The sequence below is a fragment of the Protopterus annectens genome, chromosome 13.part0 (assembly GCF_019279795.1).
Source record: "Protopterus annectens isolate FY-2018-M chromosome 13.part0, PAN1.0, whole genome shotgun sequence".
In the NCBI taxonomy this organism is placed as follows: domain Eukaryota; kingdom Metazoa; phylum Chordata; order Ceratodontiformes; family Protopteridae; genus Protopterus; species Protopterus annectens.
This window is the reverse complement of record NC_056747.1, coordinates 563,912,032-563,939,132: the sequence shown is the minus strand read 5'-3', so window position 1 is coordinate 563,939,132 and position 27,101 is coordinate 563,912,032. Positions and strand designations below refer to the sequence as shown.

The 27,101-nt window shown below is 40.0% G+C and overlaps 1 protein-coding gene across 1 annotated transcript in view; it reads left to right on the top strand.

Annotated features, from left to right (window-relative positions):
• LOC122787469 (S-adenosyl-L-methionine-dependent tRNA 4-demethylwyosine synthase TYW1-like) overlaps nucleotides 1-27,101 on the top strand; it is a 2,539,581-nt gene that overhangs the window by 373,798 nt on the left and 2,138,682 nt on the right. The window contains exon 5 of the mRNA XM_044054205.1: nucleotides 14,757-14,951. Within this exon, the coding sequence (XP_043910140.1) occupies nucleotides 14,757-14,951 (195 nt within the window). The remainder of the gene's footprint in view (nucleotides 1-14,756; nucleotides 14,952-27,101) is intronic.

Genomic DNA, 27,101 nt, shown 5'->3' with positions numbered 1-27,101 from the left:
AATCAACCACTTACTAAGGATGAGAGCTATAGAAAGGGTGCCGTCTATGGAACAAGGACAAGGATTTTACTCCAGACTTTTCCTGGTACCAAGGAAAGAAAGCCAATGGAGACCTATTCTCGACCTGTCCGCTCTGCACACATATCTAATTGTTCCAAAATTCAAAATGCTGACCCTACAGCAACTTCTTCCCATGCTGGGCAAGGAGTCTTGGCTGGTGACTCTAGATCTCAAGGAGGCATACCTGCACGTCCCTATACGACCAGATTGCAGAAGATACCTCAGATTTCTTGCAGGATCAGAGCATTATCAATTCTCAGCATTGCCCTTTGGCTTGTCTACTGCACCCAGAGTATTCACGAAATGCCTGGCATCAGTAATTGCTTATTGCAGGCTTCAAGGAATTCAGATTTATCCATACCTGGACGACTGCCTAATACAAGCGGACAACAAGACCAAATTAACAAAAGATTTGGAAAAGGTTATACAACTACTACAAGCCCTGGGATACACAGTCAACATGAAAAAGTCAAGGCTAGTACCATCTCAAAGGATAACATTCTTCGGTGCAGAACTGGACACTTCAAATCAAATGGCATTTCTCACAGCAGAAAAGCAAAAGCAACTACCACTCTATTTCATGGCATTAACAACACAGAACCAGCTTACAGAAAGGAAAGTCTTGCAAGCCCTGGGTTACATGGCATCTTGCATAATATTGATTCCACAGGCCAGACTGCATATGAGGAAGTTGCAATGGTACCTAAGGAATTTATGGTCTCAACACAAGCACAGTCTAGAAACCCAAATTCCAATAATTCCATGCCTGAAGCAAGAATTCCTGTAGTGGGCTCAGGCATGTCAGTTGAACAGAGGACTGCCTTTCCACAAGCCTCACCCAAGCCAGACTATCACCACGGATGCCTCGGACCTCGGTTGGGGGGCACACATGGTGGACAAGTGTATACAAGGCCTATGGACGCAAGACCAGCTGAACCTACACATAAATCAAAAAGAGATGCTGGCAGTGAAGCAGGCAATTCAGACATTCAGACCATTTCTTCAACAGGGTCATTTGCTGATAAGGACGGACAACACCACAGTCATGTGGTATATCAACAAACAAGGAGGCACACACTCATACCCTCTATGCCAGATGGCAATGGACCTGTGGAATGTGGCCCTGAAACTCAACATTCAGCTCCAGGCCATATTTGTGCCAGGAAAAGAAAATATACTAGCAGACACCTTAAGCAGAACTACCACGGATGCCCACGAATGGATGCTGCATCCAGACATCTTCAAATCCATTACAAAGAAATGGGGACTACCAGAAATAGACCTGTTCGCATCCCCACACAACCACCAATTGAGGAAATTCTGCACAAGGACATACCACCCACTAGCTTGGAAGGTGGACTCCCTCTCCTTCAGTTGGGAAAATCTGACAGCATATGCATTCCCACCTCTTCTCTGATGCACAAAGTGCTACTGAAGATCAAAGAAGATCACCCAAAGATCATCCTGATAGCTCCAGACTGGCCGAGACAGCATTGGTACCCGCTACTGAGGAGTATGTCTCGGACGCACGCATGGCCTCTACCTCTACTTCCTTTACTGCTAACACAGAACAACTTCAAGATCCTACATCCAAACTTGAAAACTCTGTAACTAGCTGCTTGGAATATTACATAAAACAAAATAACCCAGTTTTATCTCAGAGGGTTAAAGACATTATTCTGGAGGCTCGCAGACCCTCCACAAGGAAGACTTATTCAGCCAAATGGAAAAGATACCTCATTTGGAGTGCAGCAAAAGGAGAAAATGTATCATTGACAAACATAGCTAACATCCTGGAATATTTAGCAGAACTTTTCCACAATGGCCTGTCTTACTCCTCCATTAAGATTCATGCATCAGCAATTTCAGCAGAATACAACATGGATCCACCAGTCTTCTCTCATCCTCTACTCAGGCAGTTTCTGAGAGGAATTAAAAATGTAAAGCCTCCAAGGAAGCCACCTTTGCCTACATGGGACCTTAACTTTGTGCTGGAAAAGTTAACACTTCCCTTCGAACCAGCAGCAACAGCAGAATTACAGTTCTTATCTTGGAAAACTGCTTTCCTGCTTGCAATCACTTCAGCAAGAAGGGTTTCTGAATTACAAGCATTAATGGCAGTACAGCCCTTCCTTATCTTCCATCAGGATAGAGTGTCCTTGAGAACTAACCCTACTTTTATGCCAAAGGTGGTCTCCAGGGTATCATTGAACCAAGCAATCCACGTACCAACATTCTTCCCCAACCCACAGAACAGGGGGGAAAGACTACTACATACCTTGGATGTGCACAGGCAATTGCGCTACTATCTGGACAGAACCAAGAACAATAGAAAAACTGACCAGCTTCTGGTAGCATATGCAACAGGAATGGAAGGAAAAGCAATTTCAAAACAGACAATCTCAAAATGGATAGGAAATTGCATTAGATTTCGTTACTCTTTTCATGGAAAGACAACTCCAAAAAACATCAGACCTCACTCCACAAGGGCTACAGCCACTACTACAGCTTTCTTACGAGGAGTGGCTACCAAAGACATTTTAGAAGCTGCTACTTGGAGCTCCGTGCATCCATTTGCCAAGCATTATAATCTGCCTTTATACTCCAGATCCCGAGCAGGTTTTGCAACTGCTGTTTTGCAAGGGATCTTAACTGCACCATAATCATCTTAGTACCTCCTCCCCCAGTTTGGCTATGGTATTCTACCCATATGTTAGGACTGCAGATGCATCCTTGAAGGACATAGTACAGTTTTGTACCTACCATAAATGTAGATGTCCGAGAGGTATGCATCTGCAGTCAGGATTACCCACCCTCCTTCCCCTCTGTGGTACTCCTAGGGTATTTGCCCATCTTGTAGCTAGCTGGGGGAATCTATTATGGTGTATTTGTTTGTAAATATGTATATACATGTTTATTTTTGTTTGCTCTCGAGTGTTTGGAATCATTTGCATTTATCCAAATTTAGCCTTCCTAGAAGTCACCTGGCATCTGGGGCAAGAAACAGAGGAAAATGGCATCGGCTGATGCCTTTATACCAAATTCACAGCAGCTATGACGTCGGGTGAAGTGCGACATCAGCCGAGGCCAGACCCAGACTTTGGAATCCGGCCGACCGAAGGGCTGCCTGAGGCAGGACAACCCATATGTTAGGACTGCAGATGCATACCTCTCGGACATCTACATTTATGGTAGGTACAAAACTGTACTTTCAGCTGGCAGCCATTTCAAATTTTCATATAGGCTTGTTGGACCACAACATTGTCACATAAACTTTGCAAGGCATTCCTTAGAGGTATTTTTTTACTTAAGCCTCCGATTAGAGACCCCCCGCCCACCACAGTGGGATCTAAATTTAATTTTAACATCCTTGGTTCTTCCCCCTTTCGAACCTGCGGCTGCCTGTTCATTGAAATTTCTTTCTTGGAAGACGCTCTTTCTAGTCGCCATTACTTCTGCCAGGAGAGTATCTGAGCTTCATGCCCTCTGCATTCGTCCTCCCTACTTAATCTTCCACAAAGACAGAGTTTCTCTAAGGACTAATCAGTCTTTCTTACCCAAAGTGGCATCGCAGACTAACTTAAATCAATCCATTGATCTTCCAGTTTTTTTTCCAAATTCTAATAGAGCGGAACAAAAACTACATTATCTTGATGTTCACCGCCAACTCGGATATTATCTGGACAGAACCAAACATTTTAGGAAATCTGATCAACTGTTTTTATCCTATGCAGAGAACAGGAAAGGCCTTCCAGTATCCAAGGTAACTCTATCTAGATGGCTGTCTTCTGTGATTACTTGCATTTATCAGCTCAGAGGTAAAGAGTTGATTTCTAGGCCAAAAGCCCATTCTACCAGAGCTCTAGCTACATCTATAGCTTTTCAGGCTAGACTTCCAATAGACACTATTTGTGCAGCAGCCACATGGGCCTCTCCTCATACCTTTGTTTCACATTACAAATTAGACTTGGCCTCCAGAGACAGAGTGAATTTTGGTTCCACCGTTCTCAAGAGTCTGTTCCATTGAGCCACCCAGGATAGAGGTGCTAGGGACGCGGTCCCATCCAGCAAGAATGAAGGCGAGATTGACAACTTAACATTAAGAAGTTATGTACCTACCATAACGTTTCATGTTAGTAGTCTTCTCTCGCCTTCTTTCTTGCGTCCCGCCCACCATCCCCCTAGCCTGGTCAGACCGAGAAGATTGTGCCTCTTCCCTTAAGAGGCTTAATCCATTTTTCTAGCTAATCCGCTTTCTAGTGTCACTAGATTAGGTTGATCCTTTTCGGGGGATTATTATTATTATTATCATTAGTACTATTATTACCTCTTCTTCCTCCTTTCCAGTTGGAGGAATGTATTGCATAATTTCCTTAGCTACCAAACGAGATCTGGGTAGTCTTCGCCTTGCATCATGGGATATAGGGTTGCCTCGACCTGGTAAAATTAGCTCTCGAGCTTTAGTAAGTGGCCGAGTCGGAGCCGAGGATCTGCTCCGAACCCATCCAGCAAGAAAGAAGGCGAGAGAAGACAACTAACATGGAACATTATGGTAGGTACATAACTTCTTATTCGCTTATCTCAGACTTATTTTCCTCTGTTTTCTGTTGTTAATTCAGAATTATTTCCAGTGTTTTTATTGGTACCAAAGGTTTTACATGAAGTTTTTTATTTGTGGATTATTGCTATTTCCATCCCCATCAGTGACAGTTATGAGATTGTTATTGACGTCATTGTCATTATGTGATATATTAATCTCAGGAATCAGAATGTGACATAGAAGTGGTAAGATTACACAAATATAATCTCTTCTCAAAAGAGGGGAAAAAGACGCTATACTATTCTTCGTATTCTCAAAAGAATCCAGCATTTATTTTGTAAAGTTATGATGTCAAGAGAGACTAGTGTGCCGTTAAGAGGACCAGTTATTAATTTCCTCCATCTGTCATGTTTTCTTTATTAAAACACAATACTTTTTGTGCATTCTAATGGTTTAGTAGGTTCACTGAACATGGTTATACTTCCTTCTAACATTGTACTGCATCCCTTCCTAATTAACCGTGTGACTCTGAGCAAGTCACTTAATCAGACACCACTCCAGGGCTGTGTATGGAAAAAGTTTTATGGAGACCAGAGCTCTATCCCAAACAATGAATACAAATAACTTATTAAATGTACAGTACTGATCATCTGATGAAGTTAATGATGAAAATGCGGTGATGCAGTTAAGGCGTTGTTCTTGAATGTGTGCTTAAAGTTGGTTTTGCTAAATGGTGAACCCTCCAATGCCTTATTTCTTGGTTAAATGTTCAGTACTGATATTGAAACGCATCTCTTTTTTTTTTTTTTTTTGTATCTCCTGCTTTTTTCCTGTACTATTTTTATTCTTTTATTTACATTCTTTGGTATTATAAAATGTTGAATAAATCTTATAGTTCACTACAGTTGCCACAATAAGTATGTATACACTCCACAAATACCACATTCCTTTATGTACTAATTTTTAATTAGTTCATCCAACACACGAGTTTGATTCTATTTCAAATACCTTAGTTAATCAACTAACTTTATCTGTATGCAAAACTGCTAAAACAGAACAAACTTAGCAGAGGTACTCGAGTAAAAGTACACTCGTATTCTAAATGTAACAATTTTTACATTGATAAATTAGCTTTGAGGGGAAAGTCCTCTAAATGTTTTATGACGGAGGCTTAACTTTTTCTGTAAAGTTGTTTTAAGCTAAGAAAAAGTGTGTTATGGAGTGTCACGTGTATTATAGTCACTTTTTGCTGTGAAGCTAGACTTCTTTTTTCAATTTTGCGGAAAAAGTTGTTAAACTTAGCTTTTCCTAACTAAAAGTTGTATTAAATTATTTTTGGGGACAGGGATGTTTTAAGAAATGTTCACTGTGGTGTTGGTGAAACTGCCACTCATCTCCCCTTTCGTCCAGACATTTTCTGCATGCATCATGGAAGGGTCTATATTAGAACATCGACTTTTTAAAACGTCGAATGTTGTAATATCGACCCCTGTTCAGCGAACGCTGACTATATCGAACATGCAGAACAGCGCATTTTTTCCCAGGGAAAAAATGCGCTGTTCGACACACATACACAAACACACCAAACGGCAATTGACACACACACCTTAACTCCTACATCTAACCCTACACTAAACTGTACACACACCACTAGCTATCCACTTACCTTAACCCAAACCCTAACCCGCACCCTAACTCACCTACCCCGCGCCCTAACCCTCATGTCCACACAATCGCACACTTACGTGATCCCGACCTTTAACTTTCCATCACAGTGCTGAACATAGCGAAGCCACAGGAACGGCCAACCAAATTCCTTCCCTAGGAATAAATTCGGTGTTCGCAGCTTCGCTGTTTTCAGCATTCGCTGAATAGAGGGTCGATATTTGAACATTCGAAGTTGTGAAACTTCGATGTTCTAATAGACCCTCATGGAACAACCTACTGGTTTCTCAGTTCTTCTTCTTCCAGGCACAAAAAAGAATATCATTTGCTCTTCATCAGGAAACAAATTTGCCCCAACACCAGATTGGGGACTCTGCTGTGGCCTTTTCTGGTTCCTTAAGCCATTCATCTTTCTTTGGCTCTCTCTGGTGTAGTCCTTAAAAGGACCAGGAGTTAGACATCCTCTGCAGTTGAAGTGCTGGGAATACCTTTCTTCTTAGTCAGACTGGGATGACTGTCAAGGGATGACTTCTGTCAGAAGTATGACTACTTCTATACAAATTCCTGACAGAAGGAAGCAGAAAGTTAGGTATTTATCATCTCCCATATATTACTTTGATTAGGAGTGATTTATTGGGCTTAGCTCTGGGTTTAGTTCAGGCTCTTGTCAATTCCAGTTCTGGAATCAATGGTAAGGTAAAAAGGAATTCTTCGTTGTCTTAAGGATTTTCAGGACATTGAACTGCAAAGTAATAGTGAGGGAGCAACTTCTATTTTCTCTCCTCTGGTTTCTGATTCTGACTCTTAGGAGATTTTTTTTTTCTTCTGACAGTCCCTTAGAAGGTTTTTATTTTTCTGAAACTATATCCAGAATAAATCAATTGTTTTAATGGGAACATAATGATATTCCACTGTTTTTTGAAGAAATGTTATGTTTTTTTATGACTGAAAAATTTGAACCTACTCCAGTTCTTCCAGCTTTAGAACATGTTTTTATTACAGCCTGTAACTTGCCTGTAGAATGCTCCTCATTCATTATTTATCCCCAGATCTTGACCCTGCAGTGATTTCTGTGGTAAATCCTGTTATTGCTAAACATCTGGTAAATGCTATTCCTTCCTCTAAGGATGGGAAACCTTTGAAAGAGTGTGGGGAAAGTGTATTCTTAAACACATTTTGGAATTCTTAATTGGCAAGCTAACGTTAGTTTATGCTTGCTTCTTTTGAGAATATGAGGAACAGAATGTCTTTTTCCCCCTTCTGAGAAATGATCTTTGTGCAATTAACACTTCTGTCTCAAGTGAATAAAGACTCCTTAAAATATGCTTATGTTTCATTTGATATTACTTCCAGAGCTATTATTACTGGAACTGTGATGAGAAGATTAGCTTGGTTGTGTATGCAAACCTTCTTGAGGATGCTAAAGCTGAAATTTTAAATTCTCCCGTAGAGAGGTTGTGTTTGGAGCATTTCTTACAGGATCCTTAAAGTATAATGAAAGACTGATGCAGATTCAGGCAGTCTGTCAGATTTATCAGCCTTTATTCTTCAAATCTGTCAAGGGGTTTACAGCTACTTTGCACTATTTTATAAAAGGCAAAATAAGCAAGTATAGCAAGCTGCTAACAAGCAGACTTTTTTAAAAAGCACTGGTGGGGGGCAGAAAGAAAGCAGGAGCCCCCAGCAACCAGAAGTCCAACAAGTCTTAATGACTCATCTATAGAATGCTCCAGGTGTATTCACAAATCTTAATTCCAGTGATAGCTTACTGCAGACTACAAGATATTTTACATTTTTTATTTATTTAGAAGACGTGTTTATCCTTGCTGAGTTTTTCATGTTGTCAGGAATCTTTCACTTGGGTGAGAGAGTAACTCCTCAGAGTGCAGCTTTAGGAGAATAACCCAAAAGTCTTTATTGACTGCTTCCCACAGGATTGTTTTCTTGGTGCATCTCCAGGATTCCTCAGTTCAAGGAGGTTTTCTTCAGCAGGAAAAAGTAGATTTAATATTTTATTTTACATTTGTTACCGGGAAAGTCTGCCTGGGTAGAGCCCATTTTCAGTGGAGGCCCGGGGAGAAAAGCTTCACAAAATGTGCCAGTGCATAGAACATTAGTAACAGTAAATACACGTGACAATATATACAGCATAATTTACAGCAGATACAGCAAGTCTAGTAGATATATCAGATATGGAACTTAACAGAGTGATGTTACTAACATAGAACTTATGATTATTAGATTATATTTGTAAAGGAAAAATAATTCTAAAATAAAAAATAATTCTAAAATTCTAAATTTGTCATACATTTAAGAATAAAAAAAAAAGAAAAATCATAATACAAATAAAATCATTGTCTAAGAGATGGCCTGAATAATTATGGAGAGAGTGTACTTATGATAACAGGAAATCAGCCGAGGGTGTTGCATGAGCAGAACCAAGTGTCAGATAATTTTTCATTAGTTTTTTTTAAACTGGTGTATGGTATTAGTGGTTGTAATATTATGGGAGAGGAAGTTCCAGGTTTCTGATATACAGGAAGAGTATAAGGAGTCTCCTATAGTGTTTAGTTGGAGACTTGTAGTAATTTGTGTGATGATCATAATGTTTGAGTGTTAAAGTTGTAGTAAGCTTTGGAGAGCTGGAGTTTTTTTGGGGTTCTAGAGTAATTTGTGGGCCATGATTAATTGGTTGTATCCAAGAAGCTGAGGTAGTTCAAGCCAGGAATTTTTTTTGAGGGCTAGACAGTGATGTGACCTGTATAATGATCCAGTAACAAATTTAGCTATTTTGTTATAGCATGTATTCATTTTATCTAAATTAATTTTTTTGAGTTTGATGAGGATGGGTGAAGCATATAATGTTACTAGTAGGTGGGTTCTGGCTATGGCAGCTCTTGAGGAGTCTAAATTTTTTGGTTTCTGTAAAGGGTGCCCATTTTTTTGTGGACTTCAATTGTTTGTGATGATTGCAAGTGAAATCTCAGCTTGTTCTAGTAGTTTGGATGGTTCAGGTGTAATTTTTGTGTTATTAGCTGTGATTTGGAACTGTGTGGTGTGAATAGGGTGGTATGGTAGGCTGAAAGATCATACATTTTGTTTTTTGGGGGTTAAGCATAAGTTGGAAGTTAGCCAGCCATGTTTCAGTTTCTATAAAGGCTGGTTGTGTTTTGTTCTGAAATTAACATTGACTTTTTATATTATATAGCTGTTATAACAAAGGTCATTATGGTACCTCCCTTCTGTCTTGGCAAACATTTCTCCTTTTCTTTTATAATGGTCAAGGGCAGTTACCACAAGCTTTCTCACAGACTGGACCTGCACACCCAGGGCCAAAGGGCATTTGATATGCCCTAACTTCAAATAACTATGTGGATGATACATATTTTTAACACGTTTATTGAATTATCACTTTTGACATGTTCACATTTACAAACATTGTACATCACATATATTCTTCTGTACAATATAATTTGTTCACTTCCTGCCTTTTCTTAAACCTCAGTCCTCTTCCAAATTTGTTTTTCTGTATGTATTGTTCTCACAGTTTTCATTTTTTCATATGTATTTGCTATTACCCTTTTCTAAAGCTCCCACTTCCAGTTCTTTTATCTCTGTTGTAATATTCACTACTTCGGTTTAGACTTAGATTTGCATTTTCTTGTTATAATTTTGGTTCTTTTTTTGTAGCCGACAGAATTAAACTTAAGGCCTACCATGTCCAGGCAGTTCAGATTCGGTATCCAGCTCAAAAAAATAATTTCCTTAGTTTTACTCATTTGCTCACCCAGCATTCCTGACAGAATACTCTATGGAATTTGTCTGCCAACTCATTACAGTCTGAAAACATATACTCCTAGGTAACACTTTCTTCCCAGTCCTTAGTAGGTGGGTCTGGCTATGGCCATTTGCCCTGGGAAAAATTGTTTGGAAACTGCTTGAGGTATAAAAGTACCTATGCAAACTCTTCCAAGCAAAAAACCTAAATCTTCTAGACTTTGTTGCATATTTGGGAGCTATACATACGCCCTCCCATGGTTTGTTTTTGATTTGCTTATTCTTTCTTCCCAATCTGTTCTGAGTTCCTATAGTTGTCATGTAATATTTTATATGCTCAATTAATTATCTCCTTAATGGCAGCTTCTGTTCTACATTCAACTAAAAACCAGACCAGTGCAGGTCTTTCACTTAGGATTCTCCTATCCCTTACTCTATCAGTCCCTGATAGGGAAGGAAGTCTCTAGCCTGTAGTCCCAGTGTCTTTTTGGCCTTTCCCATTCTGTTACCTTTCCCTGTCTAAGTATTTGTTTCCAGTACCTTGGTTCCTTTGCCATCTTCTCCAGTTAATTGCAACCCCCCTTGCTTATTCTCTGTACCCATAATTGCAGTTACCCCAGTAGTCCGAATCTCCTTTCTTCCTTCCCATGTTGACTTAGTATTTTGTGTACTTCCTGCTACTTTATGAATATAATAATCTGTAGGACTGTTATTCTCTAAGGATCTCATCCAAACTCCCAGTCTCTCCTTATTTCTTGAATTTCCCCTTGCTTCATTATTCCTTTCTACTTTGAATTGTAACTTTCTGCTTTTGTTGGGTACAAGAGCCTTAACTATATAGCTCTAAAGTATCCCTTAAATCAAGTAATCCTAAACCAGCTTGTTCTGTTGGAAGGATCAGCTTATCCTGATTTACTCTTGCCCTCTTTCCCTCCCAGGTAAAATCCTTCAACTCCTTTTTTTTTTTTTTTTTAATATAATTACTCTCCACAATTTCTCCTCTGGTTGAAGAAAATATGCATGACCTTGTGTATAAAACGAAAGTAACTAAAAGCATTTTTACTGTTTGTATTTTGCTATCCTTATCCACAGGCAAGATCTTCCAGTTTCTCAGCTTTTGTATTATCTTTTGTTTAGTCTCTTCCCACATAACCGTAGCTCCTGTAACAGAATACTTTTGAACCTGTGCTCCTAAGTACTTCATTTAAAGACGAACCACACCCACGGACTCAAAAACATGTTTTTCATCATGGTTTGGCTTTTACTACATTTAACACCACTCTGGGACTATTTACAGGTTTTTAAATATTTTTATATGTAATTTCTGAGTCTGATCACATGGGGTATGTCATCTTGAAGTATTTCTGATTTAGTCTGCTTCTAGGTATCCCAAAATGCAGTTGTCATGTATAAAAAGTTACATCATGCAGGCCTCTTTCTTCCTAAAGCTCCTGTCACTGCATGGATTTTACATGCATACACTGCTGTCTTTTAGTCAGTTTTAAGTAACATGTCATGCCGTTGAATGACTACTTAAAACACAAACAGTGCAAATGCCATAGAACAGACTTTCAAAGTGCTTTTTACTGCTGCTTCTTTTTAGAATGACTAAACTGCATTTTTTTTTTGTGAAGCCTGAATTGTACTACTTTGACTTATTTCCCATCCCCATTCGCACCTAATTTCCCTGGCTGTCAAAATGCTAAGGGTAATTTGAGCAGTTACCTGCTATGATTGACCACTCACAGCAGGAGTCTTGACTCATGTACTGTTTATTTGTTCTAGCCTTTATTTCCTGAATGAGTAAGGGAAGGACTAGGGAGCTGTGACAATCAGTTTAAAATATTTTAAATGCTGTGTTGTTTATTCATAGTGGGGACAATAAATAGGGAGAGAAAGGACAGATAAGTTGAGCATTTAATAATAGAATACCATTGTTGTCCTTTATGTCTCCATAAATATGTGTATTGCTGACTGAACCAATTCATTTGGTGGTATGGATGGTAGAGTTTTTATACCTTTTAGGCACTTATTTTCTAAGGACATGCAGCATGTATTAAAGGAGGCAAAGGAACCTGCTACTAGGCCGTCCTATATTAGCAAATGAAAAACATTTTATAGTTGATGCCACAGCAAGAAGCAGGACCTTTTTAAGGCTAGTATTTGCCTGGTTCTGTAATATTTAAGGTATTTAATATCCTCTAGCCTTTTTGCATTCCTCTCTCAATGTATACTTTTGGCCTTTCAGCATGTCATATCCTACCCATTGATTCTCCACTTTCATTGCATTCCCATGTTAAAATATTTTTGAAGGGGGAATTAAGTACTAGGTTTATTGGAAAATAGGTGGCTCTTCATTGCAATTTAACTTTGTTTTGGAAAAATGAACTCCTGCTCCATTCAAATGATCTCATCAAGCTGAAATGAGGTTCTAAACATTGTAAATAGTTTTGCTGATTAGCTCTTAAGGTGAGTCAACCTTATTTCATTTTCCACTAAGACAGGGTTTGTTTTAGATAGCTAATCCTTTATGTCTAAAGAGGTATTCAAGATTACTTTGAGCTACAATGTTCATCTTCGTGTTTTCTTTCCAGGACATAAAAAATAATTGGTTGAAGTACAAGAAAAAAAAATAGCCAACCTACAGTTTTTACTGTGTGATACCTTAAACCTCTGAAAGAGGCCTGTAGGATATATGCAAATAACCATTTAAGGACACCAAGTGTTTCAGCTATATGGCTTCTGAATGTGCATGACTTATAACTTTTTCTTTTTAAGTATTAATGGATACATTCAGGCCAATAAAACCAAGCCCCACTAGCTGTGGATATGCATCCTTATGACCTTATCAACACAGCATAAGTGAATTGTTTGGCAATACTTTAGAAACGCATGGTGTTTAAACACAGTTGACATCATAACCATTAAGGTTTCTGAAAGACATCCCATATAACATCCAAACCAAAGAGTAAAAAGGGTACACCGGCCAACCATTTAGTAAAGAAATACAAGAAAAGCCTAGCCAACCTAATTTCTGTATGATACTTTACACCTCATTTGCATATGTCCTAAGGGCCTCTATTACAGGAGGTTTGTTCTACGTTAATAAGGATGGGGCATTCTGAAAATGTATTTAGTTATTTGAGGGCTTTCATTAAAGGAAAAAGTCTTAGAAAATGTGACATAGGTTCAAATGAAGATGAGAAGAAGCCACTGTATAAAAGATGAGCCTGCATAGCATTAGTGTGATTGCAAAATAAAACTTGGAAATACACACATTTTCTCTGTATGGCAGATTGACTTACTGTTGATTGTGATGAGTAGCTGTTTTTATCCTCTAGTACTGTATCTCATAGATGTTACCTTTGTGGAGAGACTGCAGATCTATTGAATGAGTGTTATGAGCAACACAGGACAAATATATGTCTTCTAAGGAAAGGAACTCCAGATATAATTATTGGGTCTATATCAGAGTAATGAAAGCGCACATGCCCGACTACATAAAAGTTGACGCATAATACCGCATAACGTGGCTGGGCTAATATATGCCTTTGGGCAGATAGCTCAGTACCAACCTATGAACCTATAATACGCAAAACCTGTAAATAGTGAACGGCCGCATAATCAAATTTTTTTCCTAGTGAAAAAATTCACGTGGCTATTCTGCAAAAAATTAAAATTAAAAACCACCATCAGGTGGGGGGCTTCACCCCCACACCCCCTTAACTAAATATACTAACTCCAAGATCGCACTATAGCGAAGGAAAGGGCAACTTGCAACCTCGTGTAGTTGGCCAACTGCCTCCTTGCCCTGTGACATATTCATTGAATCGCTTAATGTGTCGCTGTTTATATGTTTGCTCAAAAGCAGTTTCGTGCTTCTAATATAGACCCATAATAATTTAGTGCAGCCTGAGCACTGGACAAGGGTACTCTTCTGTTAGAATCTTTTCATGACTTCACATCAGTTACCAGCAAATTCAGATTCTCAGCCAGTAGCTCTAAAATGGCAGACTGAGGTTACACGAAGTTCTGTTGGATATTGAAGAACTTCAGGACAAATCAGCCACTGTTTAATATACTAATTTTGACTATTGGAAAAAGACAACTGCAGCTGCAGTTCAGAATCCATGAATGTAGATTCATTTAGAACGAGAGTGTATGCATCCTTTAGTCTAGTTTATCAATGAGAGACTTATTCAGTACTAGTAACACTTGTATTTGTCTCTGTAGGATCATTAGTGTCTGCCTCTTCACTCATATGACTGCACTGTACACCTTGCAAAGTTTTCAACATGCATTCTTTACTTTTTAAGTTGTTACTGCTTTTGTGTCCCTTTTTGTATTGCCATTAAATGCACTGGATAATACCATTTTTGTACTGCATTGGCTTTTACATTTACTATTCCTACAATCAAATGCAATTGAGTGCCTTTAGTATTCACTGCTATTTGTAGATTAAGGACACCACAAACCTTTCACTGCTAAAAGTACTTGTAAACATTTGCAGGCTACAGCTGATCAAACTGAGTTTCTGAAGCTACATTAAAAAAAAGTAGTATTGTTAATTATATTTCTGTAACTTGATGAATATGATCTGACATAGGTTTATATTTCAGACATGATCAGAATGCTCTGCTGTTAAAACTGCATTTAGGTACATTACTATAATTTTCATAGTATATAATATGTTTTGGCTTCTCTGACTTTACAGACTAACAGCAAAAATATCTGCGTGTTTTTGCTTGCCACATATACAGATGGGCAGCCTACAGAGAGTGCTCAGTGGTTTTGCAAGTGGCTAGAAGAAACCTCATCTGATTTCCGCTATGGCAAATCTTATCTCAAAGGCTTGAGATATGCTGTATTTGGACTGGGCAATTCTGTTTATGTCAGCCATTACAATACAGTAAGTATGTTGTCTGATTTTCTTGTGCAGTCTACATAATCTGCTCTGAGCTAATTATATTGTTATACAGTCATGTATTTATTTATTTTGATTTATTTAATATTTGTTTAATATTTGTTTACCAAGAAAGTCTAACTTGGAATGAGCCAGTTTTCAGCAGAGGCCCGGGGAGAAGACTTTGAGCTAGAAAAGTTTAGCCGAGTTTGGCTCCAAACCCACAGGTAAGAATGTGAGGCGAGATTAACTACATACATCGAACATTATGGTGAGTACATAACTTCCTGTTTTGGGCCACCAAAATGCCACCAAAGCAGTCAGTCACCACACATGCTTCAGACTTTGCTTTGGAAGCAGTTTCAGGTGAGATGGAAGAGCAGGGTATGTGGAAAACCATTGACATAAACAAGCACATACATATCGGAGATGTTTACCGTGATCAAGGCACTAAATTCTCTGAACCATCTTTGGTTCTGTGGATGTCTTCAGGTGGTTACAGACAATACCACAGTGATGTGGTACATCAGCAAGCAAGGGGAAAAAAAGTTGTACCTCCCTTTGCAGACTAGCCATGATAGTTTGGGATATGGCTTCACAGTGCAGTCTCACTCTACAGACATTCCATCAGAGCAAGTTTGTTTGTAGACCTACTGAGCAGGACCAGGGCAGACCCTCACAAATGGAAAGTAGATCTGGGGTTTTTCCAAGATTTGATCCATCTTTAGTTCATCATGTAGACCTCTGTGCCCCCTCTGAACAATTAATTGGCAAATTTCTGTCCGAGGACTCCATGCAAGAAGGCCTTTTCTTTGGATAGGATTGTTCCTGCATGTCTTCCCACTGTTGCCACTAATATCCAGGGTACTTTTGAAGATTCAGAAGGAATTCCCCAGGATCATTGTGGTGACTCCTTTCCGGCCCAGGCAGCCATGGTTCTTCCTTCTTTTGGAAATGGCCCGGGGAAATTAACACAAGTTTCCTCACAGAATGTATCTACTCGCACAAGAACAAGGTGTTTGATACACCCCGATATTAGTCATCTTCATCTGAGTGTTTGGATGATAAGGTCTTAATTCCTTTTTGAGGATGTGCAGCAGTTACTAATGGAGGCAAGAAAGCCTGTTAGAAAATTATATATTAGCAAATGCAAAAGGTTTTCTAGGTGGTGCCAACAACATAACCAGCACTCATTCAGGGCTAGTTCTCTGGTTTTACAATGTTTGTGTGAGTTACTATTCTGTGGCCTTTCTTATTCCTCTTTCAGGGTTCATTTGTCAGCCATTTCAGCATGTCTGCCTATGGATCCTCCTCTTTCAAGGCAGTCACATGTCAAAATGTTCTTGAAATGGGTTTTGCATAAAAGGCCTCCCAAGTATAGTGGTGGCCCCTCCTTGGGATCTTAATTTTGTGTTGGAGAAACTAGCACTTGGTCCATTTGAACCAGCTATCTGGCTGACTTGAGATTCTAGACATGGAAAACAGTTTTGCTGATTGCTCTGACCTCTGCAAGAAGGATATCTTGAGTTGCAGGCTCTTATGGGGAGTCAACCCTACCTCAGTTTCCACAAGGACAGGGTTTCTTTGAGAACTGTTCCATATTTTATGCCTCAAGTTGTGTCTAAGTTTACTTTGAGTCAAACTATGCATCTCCCATTTGTTTTCTTCACACCTAAAAATGTGGGAGAAAGAATACTCTATACTTTGGATATCCATAAGACATCTCAAGTACTGTCTTGACAGAACATAAATATCGGATCAATTTATTTTTTTGTGAAGGTAAGCAGGGACAACTTATGTAAAACAGTCTAATTCTAAATGGTTGTTTAAGGATATTGTTGTTGTTGTGTCTTTCGGCTTTTCCCGGTTAGGGGTTGCCACAGCGGAACTCCGGTCCGGTAATGATTGGTAGTTGATTTTTATGTGCCGAGTTACCAGCCCTGATGCACAACCTTCAACGAAGGTACGTCTATTCATGCATGTCTGCACGCAGAAGACGCTCTAGCTGAGAATCGAACCGGACAGCGTCTTACTGTGAGGCGACTACCTTCTGTTAATACTCATCATAACATATCTGTTCCAGGGAGAGTCAAGGTCCAATGTGCAAGGACCTTTGCTTTTTCCATGACTTTTTGGAAAGGGTTGGATTTTGGAAGTAGTCTAGAAACTGCTTACTTAACTGTACTTGTTCTCTGTACATCCTTTTGCAAAGCACTGTAAGCTGGATTCATTCTCTAGGTCTAGATCATGCTTTACTAGGACCGTTCTCCAGGGGCTCCTGGGTCCTTTTTCTTTCCACCTCTCAACTATAGGTAGCTATGGAAATGTATTCATATTACTAAGTCTACTGCCGCAGTGATCAGTATGAAGACCATAGCACAGTTTTGTAAGTGAACATACAATAACAGTAGATGTTTGAACAATCACTGCTGTAGTAAGCGTTTCTTCCTTCCATCTCCCTTGTTTTCTTTTGTTTTTTTTTTTTTGCCAGGGTGTGGACTTATATTTTTTTGTTATTCCTAGCCTTGTCTTTTCAGGACTCTGCCTTCCCTTTCTGTGCTGGCAGGAAAGCTCTGAAGGGCTTCACGCCCAAACTTGTTTTTCAGTCAGTTCACTTTGAGTCACTTAACAGTTTGGGTGCATGGAAGGTGCCCTGAAGCTTTGGAAGCTGGCCGTATGTTATGTCTTTGGCAGGGTATAACCCATAAAGCTAAGGTTACTGCAGTGGTGATCAGACATCTACTGCTATGGTAAGTTCAGCTTGTACAACTGTGCCTTCCATAACAAAATGCTCAGCATTAGTTTTTCATTCCGTAAGTGTAAACCATTAGTTTCTAAAAGAGAACATAAAATATGCAGATGGCAAGAGATAAATCCCGTAGCTGTTTAATGGAATTAGAAAGGTTGCATTTCCCCACTCTAGACCGCAAACTGTTCACTTGTTTTTATTCAGGCCTAATACAGCTATAGGTAGACATAGAAGCATGTACACCATGCAGGCGGTAGTGTAGTGTTTCTTTTTTTGTTTTCTTCAGAGATGTACTAGAATTAAATTTTTTTTATAAAAAGTGTAGCGTACTTAATTTATGGTTATATGTGTTGTTAAATGTATTCTATTTTCAAAATGCTGGGTAGATAAAAGTATGTATTACTCATGTCTACACTTGAGTAAACTCTAGCTTAGTTGGGTTTTCTTGTAGTTTTAAATTAATGGTTTGTGTCCTTTTTACCTTGGATGTTATATGGGATATTTTGCAGGCACCCTAATATTTATGGGCATCAGTCTTGACTTTAGGCTATGTGTTTTAAAGTCTACCCAAACAATCCACTTATTCTGCTCTGACAAGGTTAAAAAAGGCCAAAACACATGTCTGCAGCTAGTCAGTTTTGACTTTATTGGCCTGAATGTACCAATAAAGACTTGAGTAAAGTCATATGCATTCTATATGCCTTGAATCTGAAACACTGGTATGGCGTTATGCGGCCATTTACATGTATCCCATGGGCCTCCACTACAGGAGGTTTAAGGTTTTACACTATACAGACTGTAACATGGCAAGATCTTTCTTGTAGGTTTACTGAATGGCTTGTCTGCGACAACTTTTTTTACACTTTGATGTGGGTACTTACTGGAGTTGGGCAGGTGCTACATTTATGGGGGAAGCTGTCACACAGTTTCAAAATCCTGGCTATGCTCCCTGCTAGTGCATGAGATGTAAGCCACGTTAAAGACTGACAAAAATTAATCAGTGCTTCATAACAAATAGTCTAGTGACTAAGCTGCATCAGAGTCATGTTTTCATTTCAGAGCTGACTAAAACAGTTACTCAGTATGAACTGTTCCCCTTATTTGTAAAAACATCTTGGAGTGCTGAATGTATCCTTGCAGAGCTAGGAGCTTACCTGTCAAGCACTGTGTAAAACAATGTATGTTTCTGTATGTGATTAGAAGCTGACGTTGAAAAATGGGGAAAATAGTATAATTGGTTCTAACCATTAGAATTCATGGCAATATTTTACACTTCTGTTTCAGAACATGGTCCATCCCACAATTATATGTAGAGTAGTTAAGTTGCATTTTAGAGCTTTTTTTCAGCCAAATCATCATTAGGGCAGTACTTGTCCAGGAAGTTTGTGACTTGGGCCCTTTGCAGTAAAAGGCAAGTGGTTTGCAAAAAATCTGAAACTGTGAAGGCCATATTTATTTTTATTTATTGGTTAATATTTCTGCCTTGAAATAACAGCTGTATCTTTAATGTACAAATCTAATTATTCAAAACGTCTACTTTAACTGCACACCGTGCAAGTTTAATAAATTGTTCCTCTTGCAATTTTTCAGATTGTGTAGTATAGGGATTAGAATAGTAAAACTGAGTCTCTCTCGTAAATATTTTGTAAAGTCTGTGGAAGCAGAATCAATTACATGGATATTTAAATGAGGTATTAAGTACAGGAGTATGAATTTGCTTGCTTAAGTGCAAGAGAATAATTCCCTGCATTTCTAAAACGTCTTGCACAGAAAAAAGTTGTTGAGGTTTTTTGACTGGTGATATGATGACATGCTTTGCTGGTAGTCCAGAATGTTTGGCCTAAAATTTCTCACTAAACTGTCTGTCCCAGCATCCTCCTGTTTGGGTGACTCATGATACTGCCTGCTGGGTTGTAGCACCCCCCTCCCCCCTGAAAACAAAAATGTCAGAAAAATAATACCTTGTCAAATAAAACATTTTCTGATGGTTTTGTTTCTTTTCAAAATGTTCACCTTTCCTTTTTCATGGATTCTGAACTGTGTGTGTATGCTACTGTATGTGACCAGACTTATGGTGTCTGTCAAAAATATTTAACTCTGTTATGGTCCTTTGTTGTATCTACTCCAAAAAAAAAAAAAAAAAAAAGACTAAAGCAGTAGTACCTTATTACAGGTTCTACTGCTGTTTTGAGAGTGTCAGAAATGGCATATCGGAAGAGGCTGGGCTGCTGTAAGAAGCAGTGCAAAGACATTTCTGGTTGTCTCAATCAGCCTTGTTAAAGAAGGTGTCCGACATGGCAGTACAGTATAGGCTTGCATACTGCTGCAAGGGAGATTTATTTCCAAAATAATTACCCTGACTGGACACCATATGTTACATGCTATCTGTATGCTTTTGTGGAAGAAGGAGACCTAATCTAAGTTTCAGTCAGACTTTACTGTCTCAGATTTAATGGTTATGCTGTTGTTGGGAATATTTTTAAGCACTTGTACTTTTTATTTAGTCTTCATATTTAAACCATTACATAGATATACATACATTATTAGATAAGAAAACACGCTATAGTTATTTTATTCATTATTTTCTTGAATTATACCAAGGTTTTCTTCAAAAAAAAAAAGAAAATCATTCCCCTAGCATTACATAAATTGTCCAAATCATGCCTTCCCTTAAACCTTGCTCCTCCTCTTGAGCATTACTCTGCATGAATTATTTCTACAAATTCCATTTATTTCTATGCACTATGCTCTTGAAGATGAGATATTTAGGAAAATGGGAAGTTTTTATCTCCTTTACAATGTTTAGTACTTCTCTTGTAGCTTTTTTTAGATTTTTACTTTCATTTCGTAGTAATTGCATTTTTGTAGCCAGTAGCTTAAACGTGGTAAGGCCTTACTGTGTTGGGGCTGTTCAAATCCTGTATTCCAGGTCAAAAGAGTAATTTCCTTAGATTAGAACCATTTTCTCCCCCAACATGTCTGACAAATTAGTGTGTAGAATTTTTAATCTGCCAACTCTTAACATTCTGCAAAATGTGTTCTCAATTACTCTTGTCTTTCCCATCACATCTCGAGCATTTGCTGTCTGTCTGAGCATGAATTCTCTGTTAAGCCTGCTTGGGGTATAAAAATACTTATGTAACCACTTCAAACATAAATCCTTAACCTTCTGGACTTGGTTGCATATTTTGGAGCTGTACAGATGTCCTTCCATTCTTTTGTAAATTGCCTTTCCAATCTTTCTTCCCAGTCTTTTCTAATCTCCTCTGATCGAGTCTTATCATTGTCTTGCAGTATTTGTATGCCCTACTAAGTATTCCTTTTTAATAGCGGCTTCTGTTCTTTCATTCACTTAGCGTTCCCCATATCATTTTCTCTTTGCCTTTAGTCTGTTATCAGTCTCTGCCACGGAAGGCAATCTCCAACATGGAGTCCAAACTTCTGCTTGACCTCATCCCTCTCTCTTATTCCCTCTCTAGTTATTTGCTCCCAGTACCCAAGTTCCATTGCTGATTTTTTTCCAGTAAATACTGTACTCCTACCTGCAGTCATCCCTGTTGGTAAATTATTTCTCTATTCCTGTGTTGACTTGGTTGTTAAAATACTTTCTGCTACTTTATCAATGTCATGTTATATATAGTTACAAGGACCTGCAACCAAAAATCTCATTTTTTTCTTCTCAAGATGTCCTACTATTTCATCATCATTTATTACAATTTGAATTATAGCCTTCTGCTTGTGTTGCGTATATGGTACTCCTAAACTACCTGGTTCTATGGAGAGAGAATCTTTTATCCTACTTATGTTTTGCCCTCTTTCTCTCTCTCATAAATTCCTTCAACTGTTATGCTCCATAACTTGTCCTCTGGTTTATAAAAATTGTCTGAATGGTATGCAAAACTATAGGGACTAGAAGAATATTTTCATTTTATGTATCCTGCCCGTGTGATCTGAAGTAGTTAACTTCATTTGATCAGCAGCCTGTGGGGTATCTGATCCGACAGCTTTCCAAGCTAAAGATCCGAGCTCAGCTTCTCCCCCTTACCCATAATACCCTGCTACCTCCCTCCATTCCCCAGATCTCGTTTGCTGCGGCTTCTAGAAGCACGAGTGACGAGCTCTTGGCTGTTAGGTGAGAGAAAGTTGGGAGTTTTTCTAAATTTAAGTGTAAAGTGTGTGTGTATTTTAGATCCCTTCGTTAGTTTAAATCAGTTTGGTTTAATTTTAGTTGACTTTTAGTGTGTTCCCCTTTCCCTTATCTGTGTGTTAGGGAGTGTGCTTGTGTTGTCATGGCCGAAGTCCCTAAGGCCATTTTTTTCGAAATGCACTGAGTGTGGTCATAAGCTGTCCCCAGTGGATGGCCACACTCAGTGCGATTTTTGCCTGGGGGTAGCCCATTTAACATCTGGTTGCCAGATTTGTGCGGCCTTTAACCCCCGGGCTCTGAGAGACAGGAGGAACAAGTTAATCCTAGCGGGCCTCTTACCTGTGGATTCTTCTTCCTCCTCTCCCTCAGTGGCACCAGTTGCGGCTGTTCAGCCATCAGTTCCCCCTCCCCTGGCTGGGACTCAACCTACCACTGTTTCCCAGGGAGAGGGGGACTCTTCTAAGAAAGAAAAGAGGCATAGAGAAAGGGAGGAAGAGGGAGACAGAGATAGACATAAAAGTCATAAGCGGCGGGCCGACTCAGCCCCTTTGGCCCTGCCGGCTAAGCAGATCTGTTCCCCCATGAAGGTTCCCAGGTCCTCCCCCTCTCAGTTCCGTTCTCCGCATTTCTCTCCGGAGCCAGAGGAGGAGTCACAGTCACCTTCGAGATCATCCAGGCGGCCTTGGCGACCTCTTCTAGGTCTACTAGGAGTCTTTCTGACGTGGATATGGACCGGATGATGCGTAGATTCCTTCAGGCCCAGATGGAGATGAGCATGCTCTTGCCCCCCCCCCTTGGGGGGGAGCTCGGCTCCCTTCTTTGCACCCATTGCTCCTTCTCTGATCCATTATCGGGTTTCGGAGCTGTCGGATCCAAGTCGCCTCTGAGCCGGGGAGTTGGCGCCGATAGTAGTCGCTACTTCGCCGGCCTTACTCTCAAGTTTATCAGGTCATCTTTCGGATCCGATCTGTCAGGGCCGAGAGCCAAGCTTTGGATCCGCAGGGGTAAGTGTGTCTTCGGCTCCGAAGCTCTTTTACAGTCTCCGGCCCCACCCGCGGAATTAGTCCTGAGAGCCCTAGGGTCCATGGCAGCGGCCATCAGTCTTTCACCTCTAGCCCGTTTGCACATGAGAGTTCTTCAATGGACCTTACAGGTCCAGTGGTCCATCCTTCTACATCCGTTGGATTCCCCGATTCCCCTCAGCAGGGTTTGCAGGGACTCCCTGCTTTGGTGGCTTCATTCCCGAGAGCTTTGGGAAGGGAGACCGTTCTTGATGCCTCAACCGCAAGCCATGGTGACCACGGACGCTTCTCGCCTGGGGTGGGGGGGGGGCATTGCATGGGCAGAACCGTCCAAGGCACGTGGACCCCTATAGAGACCGTCCTGCATATCACTATTCTGGAGATGAGGGCGGTGCTTCTAGCGTTGCAAGCTCTTCAGGCCCTTCTTCCTCCGGGGACTATTGCAATTCAGACAAGCAACATGGTTGTGGTCTGGTACATCAGCAAACAAGGAGGGACCAGGTCTTACCCTCTTTGTTGAGAGGCCATGACAGTTTGGGAGTGGGCGATTTCCACCAACCATTTTCTGATAGCAATGCACATTCCAGGTCAGTCCAACATTCTAGCGGACAAGCTGAGTATCCTCACGCCTTATGAGTGGTCTCTGAACCTCTTAGTAGCGAAATAGATCTTCCTCAGATGGGGTTAACCTTGCTGCGATCTCTTTGCGTCACCTTCGAATGCAAAGTGCAGCGAGTTTTTCGCTCTAATTCCCCCACCGGGGGAGAGCCCCAGAGATGCTCTAGTTCATGCTTGGCCATCCAGTCTTCTTTATGCTTATTCCCCTCTCCCGCTAATGACAAAATTTCTGCAGAAAGCTCGTCGGTTGGGGAGCAAACTGATCCTCATAGCCCCATTCTGGCCTCGTCAGACTTGTTTCCGTACCTACAGTCTTACATCATAGCTCCTCCTTGGATCTTGGATCACATTCCGGATATAATTTCTCATCCTCTGGGATTGAAAACTCTGAATCTGGACGACCTCAAGCTTACAGCTTGGTTGATCCAGTTCTTTTAGTTGCTAGGACTCCCGGTATCTCATCTCCTGTTAAATCTATCCTGGTGGCGGCACATAAGCCTTTTACCAGGAAGATCTACAACAGTAAATGGAAGCGTTTTTCCATCTGGGCCCAACATAGGGATTTGGACCAGTTTACGGCTCCCTTTCCAGCAGTTCTTGAATTTCTGTCTCACATTTTCCATCAAGGGGCCAGTTCTTCTACTGTGAAGGTTCAGAAGGCAGCCATTTCTCACTTCCACATCGGGGACAATCTTGGGCCCTTGGCTTCCACTGAGTTCTGTAAGACTTTCTTGAAGGGCACCTTTCTTTTAAGACCTCCTGTGAAGAATGCGCTTCCTGCATGGGACCTAACCTGAGTTCTTCAGGCTTTAACTGGACCACCCTTTAAGTCAACAGAGGCTGCAGGCTCAAAGTTCTTATCTTGGAAAACTGCCTTCTTGATTGCTATTACCTCAGCTAGAAGGGTGTCTGAACTTCAGGCCCTTTGTACAACCCCCCCCCCCCGTATCTGGTCTTCCATTAGGACAGAGTATCTCTCAGGGCTAATCCTTACTTCTTACCTAAAGTGGCTTCTGAGGCTTATATCAACCAATCCATTAATTTGCCTGTTTTCTTCCCCAACAATCAGAACAAAGGGGAATACAGACTGCACTTGTTAGATGTGCATAGACAATTGCGATTTTACTTGCACAGGACGGTTGCTTTTAGCAAGTTGGAGCAGCTTTTCGTTTCATTCGTTAAGCCATCCTTAGGTAAACCAGTTACGAAGGTGATCCTAGCGAGATGGACATCCAACTGCATCTTACTTGCGTACAAAGTTTCTGGTCGGCTGGAGCCCTTGGGGGTTCATGCTCACTCTACCTGCTCTATGACTACCTCTGCAGCATTTTGGTCAAGAGTTCCCTTAGATGACATCTGTTCTGCGGCTACTTGGGCTTCTTCTCGTACCTTCATCTCGCACTATAAATTAGATCTGATATCCAGAGGGAGGGCAGCCTTTGGGACTGCAGTGCTCCGGAATATTCTTCCCTGAGGACCTCCCAAGTTTTTTGGTAGCTGGGGACTATGTTCCACAGGTTGCTGATCAAATGAAGTTAACTACTTCAGATAAAGAAGTTATGTACTCACTATAACGTTCCATCTGAGTAGGTAAATTTGTCAGCAACCGATCCCCCCTCCTTCCCCCTAACCTGTTTTGTGGTTATCGGAATGATGGAATGTTTTCGTTCTGTTAGGCATCAGGTTAGGATTTATCAGGTATGGCATCAGGTTAGGAATATTCAGGTATGGTTTGTCTGAATGTTGTTTGATAAGTTGGCAAACTCGATCTGAGGACTAGAGGGAAGGTAGCAGGTATTATGGGTAAGGGGGAGGAGCTGAGAGCTCGGATCTTTAGCTTGGAAAGCTGCCGGCTTGGATCCGATACCCCACAGGTTGCTGACAAATTAAGTTACGTACTCAGATGGAACGTTACGGTGAGTGCATAACTTCTTTTTTACTCAAGATCTTCCAACATTTCAATTTTGTATTCTCTTTTGTTTGGTCTCTTCCACATACCCTTAGCTGCTAAAATACAATTATTTTAATTTGTATACCTAAATACTTGATTTTATCATGTCCTCATAAATATGGTTACTGCTGAACCAGTTCATGTGTGGGTCCACAGTTTACTGCTATAGACTTTGTTTTATGTTCATTTATTATATGTTCTGTAAAGGCTTGAAGCCATCTTAAAATGTTCATAACACTGAAATGTCCTTTTCTGGATTTAAAAAGTAAAAAATCATGTCATCTGCAAATAAGGCTATCTTTTCTTGATTTACCCTACCAGTTACATCATTGAGTTTTTGAGCCACTGGAAAAGAAAATGTTATTTTATTTATTTTTACATTTGTTAACCGGGTTAGTCTGTCTGGATTCTTAGAAGCCTTTTTTCAGCAGAGACCCAAGGAGAAAAGCTCCCAAAAACATTTTAAGTAAACAAATAGTAAGAACAAAGATAAACACAGATCACATTTTAAGTATACATACTTCTGAAGTAAATATTGCGGGAAGAAATATCCAGGGAGTTATTATGGCTAGGATTGTATAGGCCCTAGGCCGATTGCCTAGTGCCAACCTATGAACCTATGCAGTAATTACATGACATGCAATAAAGGATTATACAGAATGGATGGAAGTACAATACATATATGGAAATTTTCACTTAGTATGGCAAGAAACTAAACCGTACTAGGCATGAAGTAAGTAAATATACAGATAAAGTTGTGTGAACTTTGGAAGTTAGTAAATAAATTAAAGAACAGTAATAAGGGATTATGGGAATTGAGTGTAACATGAACTAACTAGTATGGAATATGACGGGAAAAAAATGAGTAGGTAGTAGTAAAAGAGAGAGAGAGCTAGAAGTGATACAGTTAAGTTAGATTATCCCTGAAATGTTTCTTGGGTATTAGTTTAGAGCATGAATATATCCAATTTGATAGGAAAAAAGATTTAAGCTGTTTCTTGAAGGCATTTTTGTCTTTAAGTAGTCTAAGGGCTAAAGGGAGTGTGTTCCAGTTTTTTGCAACTGAGTGACAATAGAGTATTTTCCCAAAGGTTTTGTTTGGCTTATGAACTTAAAGAAAGTATTGATTAGTATGTCTTAGTGGGCATTGAGGAGTATCAGGTGTCAAGAGAATTTGCAAAGGATGGACAGGATTTAGGATTGTTTAGTATATTGTGGGCTGTAAGGAGTTGGGATTGAGGCAGTAAGTTGGAAAATTCAGGCCAATGTAAAGCCTTTAATGAGAGAGAGTGATGGGATTTGTAAGGTTGATTTGCAGCAAAACTGGGTACTTTGTTATATGTGGTTTCTAGTTTGGATATTGGGTTACTCTGTATATGGGTAAGGATGGTAGAAGCAGGGACTGGGCAAGGGATGGCCTGGATGCACAGGGAAGAAAGTTTTTGTGATGGTAAAGCAGTCCTATTTTTTGGTGTTTTTTTTATTGAGCTATGAATGTGATGGTTGAATTTAAGTTCATCATCAATTATTGTTCAAGGAGTTTTGTTTGGGTATCAACAGAAATTTTAGTTCTATTAAGGGATGTTACGGAAAAGTTCTGTTTTGCATGTTCCAGATTTTTAGGTAGGAAAAGTAGTAGTTTAGTTTTGCTTGCATTTAGCAGGAGTTG